Source organism: Melozone crissalis, unplaced genomic scaffold (assembly GCF_028551555.1).
Source record: "Melozone crissalis strain CALT ecotype California unplaced genomic scaffold, PUWL_Pcris_2 ptg000027l_1, whole genome shotgun sequence".
NCBI classification, from domain to species: Eukaryota; Metazoa; Chordata; class Aves; order Passeriformes; family Passerellidae; genus Melozone; species Melozone crissalis.
Genome location: NW_026535805.1, coordinates 5,533,149 through 5,550,784, shown reverse-complemented (window position 1 = coordinate 5,550,784; position 17,636 = coordinate 5,533,149). Strand labels below are relative to the sequence as shown.

Genomic DNA, 17,636 nt, shown 5'->3' with positions numbered 1-17,636 from the left:
CAGCTTGTGTGGTGGCAGTTGTGTCTTTTACCCATAAACAGTTCAATGCCTTCCTTCTATTCTGGGTCATGCTGCAAAACAAAGCAAACAAAGAAAAAAATCTAAAGGAGCCCAAAGTTAATTTTTACTTGATAGCAGCATGACACTGCTTCCTGGGGGACATTACTAATGGCTGCCCTTGGTCTAAGGGGCAGAGGCCCTGGTTAGAGGGAGAGCTGTTGTATTTAATTGTGTAAGTAATTAAGCTCTGGTCCATGCACTTAGGAGAGGTAATCCCTGAGTGATGCAAAGTAACCTGAAGATGCCAAATTTCTCAAGGACTAATGGCTTCCTGAAGAATGTCTGGAGTGGTCTGGGATTCCTTTGGAGGACCACTTTTCAAAGAGGGTAAAACCATGAAGGGATTTCTGCCAGAACCCAGCTGAGGTTTGGTTCTGTGCCCTCACTTGGTGTGTTTGGGGCCATACCTATGAAAGGTCACCTTTGCAAGTGCAGGAATGCCCACAGACTGTACCACCAGGACACCTCACATAAATCCATGCCTTGTACCATTTCAGTAAAACTCTTCCTTGGGCTGAAACAGCATATAATGTCATGTATACACTTGTAGCTTTTACCAGCACAACTATGTAAAACCAGAATTGAACCTTTTTATACTGGTGTACAGCTTAGTCATAAGGGACACAGAGCTTTACTAGGGCATTTGATGCCATCTTTCTGCTTTATGCTGAACATAAATGCTGTCCCAATCACAGCAACCACAGTTAAAACCCTTTTCTAGTGGCAGCAAGATGATTCTGTTGTTTCTCAGGCATCCTTTCCAATGAGCCTGATGGTGACACTATCATGAAGCTCCGTGCACATCACTGTGTGAGCTAACCTGTTTAATGATGCATTAAACATTAAATTTGCATTAACCTGATAATGCAAATTTTACATCATGATGCTGTTTCTGAAAAAAAAATTAAATAGCACCTGTCTTTATTTCAGTAAAACATCTCTTGCACTTAGCAGCGTTAGACAAAATTGCTGAAAAGTGTGCCAAAAGTGTGACACACAAAAGTGTGCCAGGTTTATAAGCTGTCCTTATAAATCTGGTTTGTCAAAAATTGTTACTCCTGAGGAGAGAGCAAGTGAGCATGGTTTCTTCTCCTATCTTCATTTGAATCTGCTTTGGTCACTTTGAGGTTACAGTAGATTGCCAGGTTTCTTAGCAGCAAAATATGGTAACAGATGTGTGTATCCTCTTGTTGTCCACTGTTGTACTTTTGACCTAAACATTTGAATAATTTTGTGATTCCAGTTGCTTTACAAATAGCAGAGGGAAACAAAGGGATGGGGAGAAGTAGTAAGTCAGTAGTGGAACTGGGAGTAGATTTTGGCTCCTGTGCCTGATGTCAGTCAGTAGTAACTCACATTCATTCCTCCCTGTGATGTGCTTTTTCACAGCCCTGCTGGGACACCACATTCTTTGGGGTTTGTGAGTGGAGCTCAGTAAGCACAGAGCAATGAGCAGGAAGTGGTCACAAAGCAGCAACTTCTGACACTAAAGCAGTGTTAGAAAATCCTTTCAGTGCTTTGGGTTTTGTGCTTCTCGAGCTGCCAGTAGTCTTCTGTGGCAACAGTGCATGAAAAATCCACTGTATTGTCTATAAAAGGGATTGCCATGAACTAGTCATTTCTCAATTTGTTTGACTTATGCCACATTTAGAAAGGTCAAGTCCTTGTTAAAAATGGCACTAATGCAAAGGTGTCTTCTTTTTCACTGGGATAAGCATTGCTGCTCTGTCTCTCACTGAAGCTGGCTCCTGCAGTGCAGTCAAACACACAAGATCTGTCTCATACCTCTTTTTTAAGTAACAATATTGCTGATGAAAGGTTGTGAGATGAGGACAGGAGAAGCTAGGAGATAGAGTCAGCATTTACTTGCTTTGACAGTCTAGAAGAATTGTCAAGATATATCTTGTGAGATGAAGTAGCTCTTTTGGTTGCATCCCTCTTTTTTCCCTCCAGGATTGTCTGTCTTAGTGTGTTTGTCGTGCATAGGTTAGGGGTCCTTTGTGATGCTCTTGGTTTTATTTGTGTGGTTTTTCTCTTCCTCTGAAAGTCTGCCCTCACCTTTCCTGCCCACAGCTCAGGTAATGTGGAATAGTGAGATGTTTTCCCCATGGTCTGGGCTCTTGATGCCTCCTGGGGAATGCCAAAGACTATCTGGAAGCATCTGTAGGGATGTAATTTCTGCCAGTTCTGGGCCAGACTGGAAAATCTGATTTACTTCAAGCATTTACTGGGTGGAAAGCAAATGTAGTCTGGGGAGCAGGGAGAGGACCTCTCTCTTCCATTTTGCTACAGTAGAGTGTGCAAGCTGTGAGGTTACAGAAAATGCTGGGGTGTTTATGCAGTGAGTCTAATTTCCTTCCAAGGGAGGCAAAGAGATGAACCCAGCACTGGGGGCAGCTCCAGAGGGAGCCTCCAGCTGAAGCTTCCTGGGGAGAAGCATCTTTTCCTTTGGGAATCTAATCCAATATCACTACTACCCCATCAAAAGCAATGTGCATTGTTACTACAACATGGTGTGCAGGTGCTACAATGAGCGTGGCTACTGACAAAGTTAAAAAAGAGGGAAGACCTGCCACAGGCCCAGATGTCACATCTTGGAATGCTAAGTCTCCAGCATGATTTTGAAAAAATAGGGAGTGTTTTGGAATTTTTTGTCTTGCTTGCACTTTGCACTTTCTGTACCTTCCCACTGTCTGTGGTGCTACCTAATGTGTGATTTTATCTCAGGGCAGGCACTGTGGTGGATCCAACTGCAGGGCTCTGCCTGCAGTCACCTTCCTGCACTTGTGTTACAGGAGAAAGTGCTGACCCATCAGCTCTCCTGAAACTGAGACCATGGCAGGGCTGTGCTTGGCCAAGGACACACAGTTTATGAGTTTTAATCACTGAAGTTAATTACATCAAGACCTTGTATTACATGTAGTACTTTGACAAATTTGTACTGGGTTTGAGATGACACAAATTACTTCCATGACAGTTCATAGATTATTCCAAATTAATGTATAGTCTGATTAGGTCTCCATTAGTCAAAAACAGTGGTTATTTTGTTGAAAATGTTAACATTTACTTAAGACTTTTTACAGAATTTTTCTACCATCGTGTGAGTTCTGCAGGAGTAATTTAATTTTTAATTCAATTCAGCTTTATGTTACTGCTGCCTTCATCAAAAAAGTTGGCTACTGGCAGCACTTGTATTTAATGTTCTGGTAAGCCTGATTGAGATACAAGATTGAGCCCACTTATATCTCCAAGAGGAAGGCAATAAAATTTTTCTGCCTTAATGAGATGACAGCTATAATTAAGCTGCTGGTCACCCTGTGCCAAGCCTACAGCTTCTCACTGTCTTAAGTCTTCAGACTGAAACAAAACTGGCATCATTAGCTCTGAAAGAAAACTCAAAGGACTGGACCTGGTTTTTTATCTGGTAAAGGCCACCCTAGTTAGTCCTAACTTGGTATTACACATTGATCATTTCTGGGGGTCTCTTTTGCCACCTTTTGATACCTTTGGTGTCCATTCTGCCCGTGTGGGATGCAGGCATGCACTAAGGTCACGGGGCAAGCTGAGCTGGCTGCTGTCCCTGCTGAAGGCACTCTCAAGTGCTTGTGTTGACATACAAGCTTTCTTTACTTTTATGACTAAAAAGAACCAATTCAGATTTGAAAAAATATATTTTTATTGAATCTTTCTTACAGTCTACTTTTCTAAAGAGAGTATTTTTTTAACATGAGTACTTGAATGTTTTAGTCTCTCATAATGTTCTTGATTAAGATAATTTGTGATCTGAGGTGACATGTAGTGCCCATTCTTTGCCCATATTCTAAGTGAACTGTTAGATCAGTGTTGATGAGCTGAAGAAGCCTCTTACGTCTTCTTTTTTAGTGCAGAGATAATTTTTTTTCAAATCTGTGAGTTTGATTCTTGCTTCCCATCTTTTCTGTTGCTGTTTCCCTAGTTTTGGTCTCAGTCCACCTGAGATGTCTTCCTTTTTACTGAAGATTTACTTGATCACTTAAACACTTAAGTGTTTCATATTTTTTGTCTAGAGTGATGCCAATTTGAGTCACCCTTCTGCTCTTGTCCTTCCATTATTGTGTTTTAAGATCTCCAGTAGCAGATCAAAATGGAGACACAAATGATGCCACAACTTGTCAAGTATTCTACCCAACAATTACAATATCTGTTGTAGTTCAGGTTAGGATTTAAAACAAATTAAGCTACAACACTCTCTGCAGAATAGAAGAACAGTTTATTATTGTATTTATTATATAAGCCATAGAAGCTACAGGGACTTCAGCAGAAGGGAAGGTAGAGATGTTAGTAAGTTGGTAATGACCTTGCTACATCTGCCAGGGTAATTTTTATCCCTTGGTTATTGAAATGTATTCAAATGTGATTGAAAGGTCATCAAGGATGCAAGTCAAAGACCTAAGCACAGTTTCTGATCAAAACATTTAGTATTGTCGTCGACTTTTTGGCTGAAGGACTCTGCCAAATGGTAAATTTCACTTATTTAATCAGGCTTCTTTGTTACAACAAACTTTGACTGCAGCTGAGCTCTTCACTTGAGGCCAGTACTCACTGAAGGACAGACCAAGGTCTTTCATCCATGGTTATCTTGCTGTTCTGCAGAAAAGTGAACACTGAGGCAAATCCCAATGCAAAGTAATTCTTCAGAGGGAAAAAAGGACTTCTTATCAAGAGCAGTTTTGACCCATATGAATGATGAATACAGTGTGAGCAGATGTGAAGAGTACTAAAACTTGTGTTGCAAAATTTGATCCAAACAAAACTTTCAAAATCTATCCTGGATGTCCCAGTATCTGTTCAAAATATTTTTTTGAAAGGAATTTGTAAGGTGATATATGATGGCTGTGCAACCAGATTGTGCTTTTGAGATTTTCAAATAGGGAAAAGAACCAGTAAAACAAACTAATACTTTTCTTTGTAAATGTCCATTTCCTGTGCAAAAATCAGCTGCATTCAGTGACCATGCATAAAATTTGTGAAGCTTTTCCATTTCATCCAGAATATTTACTTCAGCATGCGGCATTGATTTTTAGTAATAATTCATGTCAAATCAGTAGAAGAGCCAACTGAAAATAAAGGAGAGGGGAAGAAAATGAACAAATGAACCCTCTGTCCTCTCTGTTATGTATGCTAATTATTGCCAAAGAAATTGGCATTACTGTCCTTGTCAAGATGAGGAGTGATACTGCCTTCAGAAGAAAACCAGCCTATTTTGGCAGGGTGAGTCATATACCCTGTCCCCCTGCCCCCAACCTGCCAAAAAAAGGGCAATTTTTTGGTTCTCCAGCTAGTCAGGGTAAATTATGGAAACTGTGCACTCTATCCTTCTTCAACATTGGCTTTGCCCATGCCCAGCCAAGCTCTGCTCTCTTGATTGGGCATCTTGGTGTTTCAGTTTAAAAATGAGGATGTGGGGAAGTGTTGTTCTGACATGTAGTGATTGTAGCAAAGGTATTTGATCCCAGTCTGGGCCTGCTTGAGCCTTCATTAATTAGCCCAAATTTATCTGTAAAATGACTAATCCATGTAGCCACACCAGTGCACATGAGCTGTGATCTGAGATCAGATCCAGCTCTGTTCTCTTGGATCCTCTGAGCTGATGTGATGATTAATCAATTATTCTGGTTGTGTGGCTGATCCCATAAAGGCAGCGAGCACCACACACGCTGGGGAGGGATTTGCAGAGATGATTGTTTAGCAGAGACTGTACATATGGAAATTTGTTCTCATTTCTTCCTTTGTGCTAGCCCATTCACAAATGGAAATGACTGCTTCGTAGCCAGTTCTCATTATATTTCTCTTCCAGGAGATGTGAAATTAGCTCTAGGAGAAATCCCACAGTGGTTGGGAGTGAAGCCCAGTCCCTGCCATGGAGGTTGCCCCGCCAGGATGGGGGGAGCAGGGAGTCAGTGAGGCTGGCAAGATCCTGCCTCTCCAAAATGTCTCAGGCAGTGACAGAAGAAGAGGAAACTAGTTGGAGATTACAGACCTCATGTGTGGAAATGGATCCCTCCAGAGAGGTGTGGGTATATGCTGGTTTTGAAAGGAATTAATAGATGGTTTTGAGCAAGATGTGTATATTGGTGTTATTAACAGTCATGTTAAAGATTTGCAGCAAGTGCTTATGCTACACTGAATAGCAGAGCCCAGGTGGGACAGAGGGTATAGCAGCCATGCATCAGATCACATTCCTTGCTAGTTTTAGTGGGCTAAAGAAGCACGTGGAAAGATGATATCTCATTGCCCTAAACTGCACTTTGTTAAATAAGGCAATTTAAACATAGACAAAAACTTTCTGGCAAGGCATAGTAATTCTAGAACTTTGTTGCAGTTTAATGAAATTGAAAGGTTGTGAGGGGTTTTTTCATTCTAGAAAAGGGAATATGCTGGTAAAGATATATCAATTTGAAAAGATGGGGTTCTGTGAGATCTTTTTGTAGTTGCAGACTTGTTTCTGTATATGGTTTACTACGCTAGTGCAGCCATCTGACCTGAAAAGAGCATTTTGAATGATCCCCTTCAGCAGCTGCTCAGGAAGCTTGCTTAAAACAGGGAAGCAAGGAGAACAGCTAGGCTGTTACAAGATTTAAATCTTTCCATTCCCATTCTCTACATTCCCCTAAGCCAGGTACAAGGCACAGAAAAGTTGCTGTCTCAGCATCAGCTTGGGTTGGCAGAATGGTTTTGATCTCCATGACTATGCTGGTAGGTAACTCCTTCAGATTTGTGCTGATCAGATTTCCTCCCCTTGGGTGGCTGCTTGCTGGGCTGAGACCACATCCCAGAAAAGCAGAGCAGGGCTTAGCGAATGAGATCCCTGTCCTTGGAAGTGCTGGCAGATTCTGCACATTGATATAGCTGCCTGGGTGTTTCTAATCTGTGTTTTCTGACACAAGTGATGAATGGTTTAGCAGCTTTTGCTTCTGTGCTTACACAGCTCACCAGGGAGGCCTGCATTTTCAGATACTCTATGGGCTCTGTTGCCCAGCTCACACAGAAAGCAGAGAATAAGGTATTCCCTCCCCAAACTCAGTAGATGTACTCTTGAAATCCAGAATGTGTTTTCTGAGAGTATACAAGCAAGTTGTCTAATTTTGTCCTTGAATTCAATTAAATATTGACATAAGTCAAGGAATTTTAAATTAGTTTTTTCTTTGTTTCAAGTGGTCTTGATGATGGACTAACACAGATTTGTTTTCCCCTCAGAATTAAAATGAATTTACTCTCCTCCACAAGCTGTTTATAATTTAACTATTTTACTGATAATTCTTCTATTTTCTTGCTATGATTCTGTGGGCTGTAGCAGGGTCAGGTCAGGGTGCAGATTAGTGAAACAATTGTTGTATCAAAAATTGGTCAACTGAGGCAATCCTGTATGGGCCTTTTGCTGCAGATGAGTTGTGTGCAACAATTCCATCTCATGGGATGTGCCACCAGTGGGATGCATGAGACCACACTTACTGCCCAAAATACCAGGCTTTTTTGCACTGACTAGCTCTGCTGTCAAGGTTTTCTGCTGGCTCATGACCACCTTCAGGCACCACCATCTCTCTGCCTCCCTAAATCTGCATCAGCCCTCTTCTTTGCCCTTTGGTGACACTGTGAAAATGAGACACAAGCAGAAGGGGAGTAACTTCATCCAGCCTGGGAGCAGCAGTTCCAAATGCCTCAGTCCTGCATCGATTGCCACAGCTCAGTAACTGATTGCAGGATTGCCTGGTTACCTTATCTGTGCACTTGCATCCCTCAAGATATTTGTATTTCTGTTAAGTGAGAACTCAGCTCAATGACCTCGCTTGTAGTGTTAGCTTTACACTGATAGAGCAATTATCAAATGCAGTGTTCATGTAAATTAACACTGTGCTCTCAGCCCTTCTCTTACTGCACTCTAGTAGTTAATATAATTTTTATCCATGGAGCATTTCAGCTACAAGAGCTCTGTGATAAGGAGCTACAGTTTGTTTGTTGCTGGTGTAGCTGGTTGTAAATAGTTGTTAAATTTGTCGCACTGTCTGCTTTTTTCCTAATTCTTAATGCTGTGAAGACACAAGACAGCACCATGGAATAGCTGCAATGGTTTTGGAATATGAGTGGTTTTGAGGATGACAAGGGAAAATGGCAGATTAAAAAATGGGTTGCAGGTAGGAAGGGCATTGTGAATAATTAATCTTTAAATCATTCTTCATATTTAAAAATTAATTATTTTATGGGCATTTAAGCATCTTATATTCATGACCATTTCAGGGTACCTTAGCCAGAAATCCTGTTGAGGAAATAAATTATAGTGCTTCACCTTTTTACCCAAATGTTTGCTTGCTGGTGATGGATGGCATGTGTCTTAATCCCTGGTTTAAATCCTCCTCTTTTGTGAGTATAGAGCCTTGATTTCTCAAGAGCTCCCCAGCACTAAAAGGCAGGAGAAGGAGCTTCATTGTATTTGAAAAGCCTGACACACAAACCTAAATCCAAGAACCCCAGTTAGACTGGTACAGAAATCTTCCTGAAATTTGAAGCTCTAGTAGAGGGGAAGTTAATTCACCTTTCTGCTCAGCATGTGTGTCTATATATAACATGGGCATCTCTCTGCTCAGTGAGAGGCAGATGCTCACCTCAGGATCCTGCCAGGCAACTACAATGTGCCCAGCTCTGCCTTTGGGGTGTTCATGTTCTCCTGGGGAGTTAACTCTTCATTCTCCTGTTTCATCTTAAAGCTGTAACAAAAGGAAGCTCCCTGCTCTGGTGTTTCCATTGGTGTATTTAACACTCAGCAGATAATTACAACTGAAAAATGCCCTAAAATCTTTTCAAGTCTCATCTTTATGTACTTGTTCACACCATATTTAAGGAAGTTCTGTTGGGAATACGTGAGTAGACATTTAATTATAAACATAGTGCTGTCCTAAGCCAGATGTATGACTGTAAAATGTTTTCTTTGCAGAGCACTTCATAGAGGTAGCTCTTTTGCCTTCCTTCGGGGTGAAGATGGATCTTTGTTTACAATAATGCTTTTAGAAGCTTTTCTCTCTGTTCTAAAAATAAATGAGCATTAAGATTTCATATTTTGTGGGCTTAGATTTCATATTAGCTGTGTGTAGGTCTCAGTTTAAGACATGGGAGGAGAGGGAAGGTTGCTTCTGATTTACAGATTCACCCCTTCATAATCTGAAAACTGAAGCTGGTTGGTTGGATTTTTTTTCCTTCCTCATTAGCAGTTTTGGCAGGAAGATTCCAACAGGCAGTTTTCATCAGTCTTCCTTACTGTTAATTCAAATTCAGCAGTAGCATGAATATGGTTCTTTTGATTTTAGTTGAATTACTCCAGAGTCAACTTGATATGCATGAGACCACAATTACTGACTAAAATACCAGGCTTTTTTCCACTGACTAGCTCTGCTGGGAAAACTACTAGAGGGTGAAGATTTATTTTAAAGTGTGAAGCAGAAGGCATAACTCCTGTGAAATTTTTTTATGCTTTATACAAAGTTTAGAAGTATCACAAAAACACACCAAGAAATAGAGAGTGAAATTATCCTGCTTGTATGAGGTGATACATACTGGGGAAATAATTTTTCTAGTCTACATTGTGCAGCATCTGGAGAGCTGGTACTGGTCATGGTATTTAGCATTCAATGAGGTTCTAGCTCCAAAGACAAAACAGAATCTCTGGATACTTGCATCCAGAGAGCATTTACCAGCAAATAGCAGAGCATGGTGGTAGTGGGATTTTTTTTTTTTTTTTTTTTGTTTTGTTTTGTTTTTTTCTTTCATATGCATACTTAGTGCAATGAAAATAGTTTTGGCATCATCACTGAATTGTGTTCATGGGTGCCTTATAAAAGCTAAAGGACAGGCCAATCTTTGGAACTCTACCTATGAATTTGTTTATTTGCAGCTTATCTAATTAACAGGATAAAGCATTAAAGCATGCTCAGCAGCCTTAACCCTGACATGGGTTAAATTGATATCTTGTTGCTTAACAAAGTCTTTGTCAGCACACAACTTTCTTCCAGCAAACATAAAATTCTTTTAGCTATGGTAAAGCCTGGTTCCATGCACAGTAAGGACACAGGAAAGCCACAACTTTTGTGACCTCTGTCTACTAAATCCAACCTATTTATATTATGAAAACACTAAGAGACTTCGGCTTTTTGCTTTCAGTAACGCTGATTTGAATGATTTGTTGTCATCCTGTGTTGCAGCTGATGGTCTTGGACTGTTATCTCTGCATTTTCAGTTTTTCACAGCAGTGCTAAATACTCAGAAAGCCACAGATGTAAGCATTCTTTGGGATGGCATGATTTAAAATTCACATAAGCAGATTACTGTGACACATTTGTTAGTGCCTTTTGCTGGAAACTGCTTCATGTCTACTGAAGAGGCAGCTTTTGTGGTTACTGCCAGTGTACCTGGCTGAGGTTCATGTCCAGGCCTGGGAGCTTAGAATTTTGTCCTTCTCAGTCATCTTTCCAGATGCTGCATGGGACAGAGCTGAATTATTCCATGGGCTTCCTTTGAAAATGACCTATTGTACAGTAATATTTATTATTAATATTTGGACCTTTTCCACACCTGCCAGCTAAAGTGCCTTCAGTGCCTGGAAATCTGTAGGAATAGGTCAGGTCAGCCCTACCTGATCTCCCAAGCTGGTTCCCAGTGTTTGAGCTGCCCTGCTCCCAAGCTGCACAGTGGGTGGAGAGGGGGAAATATGTGAGAGCTGTGAGCTGGGGGCGCATGATGGGACAAAGTGACATCTTGAATTTCCAGACCCTGTGCCTGTGTGCTGCTCTGCATGGGCTGGGAGGATGGAGATGCCCAGCTGGGACTTGGAGAGCTGTGTGCTTGCTGGCAGAATTTATTGTCTGTCCTTTGACACATGTGCAGTGTCAAGGCTGAAAGCAGCAGGAAAAGAACCTGCTCTGAATCATGTTAGGGCTTTGCTACAACACAGCTGAAAACGGGTAGAGTTTTCTTTTCCCAATATCTGAAGACTAATTGGGTATCAAACTGCAGCATGTTTGTAACACATGCTGTGTGACATTCCCTGCTGTAATGGTCAGACAGGTCCACCTGGAAATGACAAAAAGACATGAAATTAAAATTTAAAAATGCAGAGTTTATCTAGCCCAACGTTTGGAGATGCTTCAATGTTGGGCTAGATAATAGGTTTCTTTCAACAGAAAGTAGGAGATCTGCAGTTTGGAATGTGTTATTTTTCTGAAAAATTGATATTTTTACTGAACCTATAAGTATGTTAGTAACTGTATGTAAGGGTTGTCTTGGCCTCAAATGCTGGTTTGCTTTGGCTTTTTATTATGCTTGACAGACTGGTGCCTGTTGCCCCTCCTTCCCACCACTGTGTCTCTTTAATTCCACTTTACAGAGGAGTTGCTTCAGTGTCTTTGTCACATTTGAACTTTTGTTTAAGAATAAATTTTCCTGAGTGCTAAGCCTTACAGCAACTTAGGTAGTTCCAAATCAAAGTCAGAGTAGATGTATGCTCCTCCAGCCAAGCTTTTCAGGGAGATTAGTTCTTCTGACTTCAATTGATTTAATAACTGCTCTGCACTTGAAGACTTCTGAGGACTGTGCAAGCCAAGGCACTTCTAAAAATAACATTGAGGTCCAAGAGCCACTAAGGCAGTTTTAGAAAATGCAAAACATAACTACAGCCCCCTTGTCTTACATCTCACTGGTTGGAAGGAACAAACGACTGTTTCCTTGTGTTTTCATTATGGTGTGAAACCTGGCTATGCCCAAAACATTGCCAGTGGGTTCCTTTTCATTACTGTGGGTGATGAGGAAATTTGAAAGAGCTTCCTTCTGGATACATGATTAAATGTTGGTTCAAATGATTTGAACTGAGGTAATAAGGACATAACTGGTCTTTTGAGAGCTGTGATCCAGCCTGTTACTTTTCAGTAGAAAGCTTAGTTTTACCCCATTCCTGTCAAAATCCAGAGTGTGCTAGAAGCATGACCTTTTCTAGTCATTTGCAAAGTATGCAGAAATATTTTGGAATGAGAGATAGGAAGTTGAAAGTGTAACTCCAAAAGCTGTTCCTGTTTGTATCAATTCCCTCTTGATGATGTAATGAAAACAAATCTCCTGCTCATTAGGCTGAAAGCTGAGTACATGACATACCAAAGTGTGGTTTTAACCAGCAAGGCTCCTGGGAAGTCCATGAGCTGTGTTGGACAGAGCAGTGCCTCAGGCCCAGCTGGGACTGAAGAATTCTCTGGGAGGAGGTTGTGTGATAGATGGATCAAGTGCTGCTGCTGCCTCTCTACAAAATTTGCACTACTCCTCCTCACAAAGGAGCTTGTGTTTGATGTTCTGTGGAGCAGCACACCTTGGTTGTGATTCTCACCCAGTGTTCCTTTGTTAAAAGTGATCCAGCTGTCTTAAAATGAATTTCTGCCGGTAAAGCTCACAAATCTTCCTGGATTTTCAAACAGCATATGAATTAGTCCTTGTTTCTACAAATAGCATATGTTAATATACACAAATTCATCTTTCTGTGAAAAAAAATTATGACAAACTCTGTAGTCCCATGAAACTCAGCCTTCAAGCCCAAATCAAATCACTGAAACCAGTCAAGAAACTGTGAGATTTAAAGTGGTATGTGACATGGTTTTGAATAAATAGACTTAGCTCAGTCATTTCCTAACAGCCTCGTGCTTGGTCTGACACCAGTAATGTTTTGAAGAGTACATTCTATGTATGACTTTACAGAGAGATGCTGATCCAAAATGCAGGCATGTGTGCTTCCAAGTAGGGTTTGGAGACTGGTACAGCACGGGTGAGGGTGCAGGGGTTTAGGGGGATAAGGTAAAGCTGAGGAGTCACCAAAAAGAGCCCCCTGAATGGTGTCTGAGAGTAGGAGCAGAATGAGAGGCAGCAGAAGGCCTGAGGTACATACATAAGGTACAAACATACCTTAAGATGCTGGCCAGGGTAAAAGGAGGAAATTTCCTTGGAGCTGTGCGTCCAAAGCCATTGGTACTGATTGGTTGCTTGGGTTTACAAGGAGAAACTGTGGAAGCCAGAAAAGGTTTCTGTGACCTTACATTGCAAGAGAGCAGCTCGTGCTGCTGTTGGACTGTGGAGGTCACCTACAAGGAAAACACATGCTGGGCAGAATTTGAAATTGCACCCTTGCTGGATTAGCATTGCTCCATGTGTGCTTCCTACAGCATCACCTTCTGGAGAGCAAGTTCCTTAGACTTTTCAGCAACTTTATTGAATATCCTGTCCCAAAATGGGGAAATTAGTGAAAACAATTTAGAGGTCCCCTACTTGCTTCAGGCTGTCCTTGGGCTGCTTCTCGGATGTGGATGCACCTGTGCAAATCTGCCTTGAGTGGGCTGGAGTAATCTGGGATTGCCAAGGGGCAGAACACGGTGCCTTTGCCTCACTCAGTGCGTTTCCCCACACCCACCAGCACTGCACGTGGTTCCAGTGCAGTGCAATGGGCAAGGTCCCCTCACCCCTGCTTGGAGCTGCCTCCTCCTTGTGCAGCAGGAAATGCTTTGGGGTTTGTGCAGCACCTCCTAGGAGAACTATAACAAGATCAAATTTTTTAAAATCCCCTTTTCCTTTGCCCATATTAAGGTCACTTTTTCTTCCCCCTTCCTTCTCACATTCATTAAATGAGAGGGGATGATGTGCTGAATGCCACCCCTGGCACTGTACAGGACAAACTCCCTACATTCCAGGAGGATTACCACAAGCTTGATTATTGTGGTTAAAAACCCTGTGAACCCAGGTTCTGGGCACTATGGAGGGATATTATCAGAAATCCAAGACATCTAGAAAAGATTTCCAGTGCATAACTATGTATTCTGCCAAGGTCTCTAATATGCTGGTTGGGGAGAGCAAGCAAGTCAGCTATTGTTAGCACATTTTCTGTGTGCCAGAGCTTTACAGTATTTAAAAATGCAAAACATGTAACTAGCAAATTTCCAAAGTGCCCCTAAAACAGAACAATTCTAGACTCTGCTTTTTTCATTTTCTGGCTCTGTCTGTATAAAGCAGCCACCACAATATTGCTGCCAGAAGAGGTATGTTTTTATTACATCTATTGACATACTTTCACATGCAATTTCAGCAGAGACAAAGCACAGCTGGGCTTTAGCTTGCTATTGAAGGTGAAACCCAATCTGCAGTAGGCTAATTTCACTGAAATAAAACCAAGACTTTTATGGTTAAAAACGCCCTTGGAGATGCCTCAGCCAATTTGTTTTGTGAAACAAATAATTAAACAAAAGTATAATTTCACTTCAGGGGGTTGTGAAGACAAGGGATTAATATTTGTAAATGTCTCCATGAAAATCAGTCAGGTTACAGGACAGTATTTCACCACAAAGCAAGGCCAGAATAATTAGAGGCTCATGAAACAAGCACAGCTATTCATAGCAGGGGGATGCAGCCTTTTCTGGAGCTGTTCCAGGATGAAGTGTGACCCTGCCCAGCTCTTGGAGCACAGGGGAAGGGTCCCAGCACGGGCAGGACTGGGCTGGGGCTCTGAGTTCTGCTGAGGGCAGGGTATTGAGCCAAGGCTCAGCTGGATGGGAGCACAATTAAACTGTGCCCTGACTGGAATTAGCTTGGAGCCTGGACAAAACCAGCCTACACAGCACCTTGGAAATATAGCTCCAGAAAGAGCTCCTCCTGGAATATCACATTGTGCAGAGCTTCTCTCCATCCCTTCTTCCAGGCCAGAGGGGCATCTCCTGTCTGCCTGTAGGTTCCTTTAGATCAGAGCTTTCCCCAAGAGGGGCAGATTTTCTTCTAGAAGCAGATGTTGGTAGTCCAAGGACAGCATGCAGAAAACCATTCATGCACGTGGCCAAAATTTGTATGTCAACAATGGCAACAAGAAAAAGCCATTAAAAAAACCTTCAAACATTTTCCTCTCTGTCCCCTTTCCCCAGACAGCACACAGTAAAACACAACAGGGCCTAGCATTGAGGATTTCAGTCTCTAAGATCTAAATTTCATAAATTCTAGAGAAAGGAGGAGAATGGACAAAGGAAATAGAAGTGTCAGGAAAGGTATCAAGGAAAGCAAAATCATTTACTTGGTTACTTTTCAAATGATTTACAACTCTACTGGAAAGCAATAGACCTTTTGGCTTGTGACCTCCTGCTTACTGCTCTTTGCTGTGATAAGTTTGAATGAAAGGATGGTAGCTTTTACTAAAGAGAATTTGAAATAGTAATGAAACATCATTTGACCAGCAAAGATTTTATATATTGGAAGAGTCTTTATAGTTAAAAAATAACCTGGGCATCAGGCAAATCAGGCAGAGAGGTCTGTCTGTTCTTCACTGGCACACATTGGCCGTTAGTGGGCTGTAGAGGGGTACATCAGGCTTTGCACCCAGCTGCAGGATATCCAAAACAACCTTAATCAGAGATTACCCCAGACTCCTTTTGCAGAACAGGTAACTGGACTTGTTCAGATTTTTAATAATCTTCAGTGTGGCTGTACATCCCTTTGTGCCTAGGAATCCCCACAGCCAGCTTAAAGCATCAGGGTTCACTGGGGGAATCTGCTTGATAGACAAACTCACTAAAAGGAGAGGATCAAAACAGACCTTTGAAATTCCACAGGAATAAATCTGGTCCAATTCCCTGAAAATTGAGAAGGAGAAGAACTGCCAGGGGGTCAGGCAACCCTGGAGCTTAGATAATTTTGCTTTTCAAATTTTGTGGGTTGACTCTACTTACTTATGAAGCTGAATTGCTAATAAAATTAATTAGAAGCATGATAAGTTAGCCATCCCCAGAGTATTTCTACTTGAAGCAGTCATTAATTATTCTGACCAGGATTGTCTGTCTTTTCTATTTATAGGCTGGCCATGGGCGACACTGACTGTCCTTGGGTTCCTGTACTGCTATGCTCATGTTGGAATTGAGTGGGAGCAGAAGTGTGCTGCACACTAGGAATGATGCAAACCATTGTTCTTGAGGCAGGTTGATGGTTTTTCTACACTGGATATTCTATCTGCACAAGGCTGAGCCAGACCAAATCTTCAGCCTAGGTATTAAAACCAAGAGCTCATGTAATTGATTCTGGATTGCAAATGCGGGAATTGAACTGCAGAAACACTGATGGGCTGCAGCAGGGGGTGGGGAGAAATTATGAAGCATTTTGACTTATGTTTTTTTTGTAAAACAGCATCTTTGTGACTCTGTGTACATCAGAAGTGTGCATCTCAGAACAGGAATTTTATATATGTTGGGGTTGTTCTCATGTTTTGCTGCTCATTTTGAGATATGAAGAAAAAAAATTTCTACCTTGGAGAATTCAAAAAGCCCAGTCTCTCACAGATGGGGTCCAGGGGCATGTAGGGCTGTGCCCTGCACTTACACTACTCCATGAAGGGCAAGATGCTCATCAGTTCTTCTTGACTGCTTTCCAATATAAGCTAGAACATTCTGCATTCTCACTGACTGGAGTAGTTCTGCCTTAAGCTGCTTTGCCACCTACTGTAGCAAAGCCTGCTTTTTCTTTTTAATGTCTTCTTTTAAAATTTTGCCTTTAAAATAGCACCTTTTTGGTAACCTTAGAAATGGTTTTGTTTCTTAAAAAAGAGAGAATAGGAAGCAAGGTCTTTGCTTAAGGAACAGTTTTCCTTTTTAATCAAATAATCTTAATCTTTTAATCTTAAAGCTCCTTGGACTTTAGATGCTCTCTGCCTTGTCTTAGAGCTAAAGCATTAAACACTACCTTTATTTTGGGGCTAGTACCACCTTCAGACTGTTCAGTCTGCCTCTTGTACTGCTCTGTTACAAAAGGAGATATCTCCAGTCTGCTTTAATGGTAAATCTGTTCAGTCTGCTTCATTCTCTGGTGTCCAAGCAATCAGCTCCTGCAATGTATTGCAGACACCCTGGGAGGAACTTTTTAAGGCCTTTAGAAAAAAACAGAATGGTCCAATACAGTGGCCTCAGATTAGCTGGAGCTCCATGTCCTTTGGCCACACAGACCTGTTACAGCAGCATCTTTGCCCAGGGATTGTGCTGAGAGGTGAGAGCATCCCTCCAGAGCTGGGCAGGTCACACCTGCAGGTGTCCAGCTTGCAGGAGGGCACATACGCTGTTTTCTATGGGGAGACCCTTCCCTGACTGATACTATGGGTGTCTCCTACACTGTTCTGTTTTAAACTGATACTGAAGAGCAGCCAGAAGACCTTTAGTCTTTCTAAAGTTAGACATTCCCCCTAGGCATGGTCAAAAGGCCACAAGTTCTGGAGTAGACTTCTTCCAAAAGCAGCTTCCTCCACCCAAAGCATGTCAAAACTTGTTCCATGCCCCTGGCAGACATTTCAGCCTGTTGGGAATTAGTGTCCTACTGTCCATCACTCCTGCAGCTTCAGCCAAGTCTGATATAATTTATCCCTTCAACAAGAAATTCAGTTCCTGAGACAGGCTTCTGCTTATTGCCTGCATTTCTGATGCCTCTGATGCTCACAGCTGTGGCAGCCTTCTTGTTACCTTCCATTTATTCCTGAAGAAATAAGGGCAGAGCCTTCAGCTCTA

The 17,636-nt window shown here is 41.7% G+C and overlaps 1 protein-coding gene across 1 annotated transcript in view; it reads left to right on the top strand.

The window, feature by feature from the left end:
- HHAT (hedgehog acyltransferase) overlaps positions 1-17,636 on the top strand; it is a 147,003-nt gene extending 129,367 nt beyond the window's left edge. The window contains exon 12 of the mRNA XM_054279692.1: positions 15,946-17,636. Within this exon, the coding sequence (XP_054135667.1) occupies positions 15,946-16,037 (92 nt within the window). The 3' untranslated portion in view covers positions 16,038-17,636. The remainder of the gene's footprint in view (positions 1-15,945) is intronic.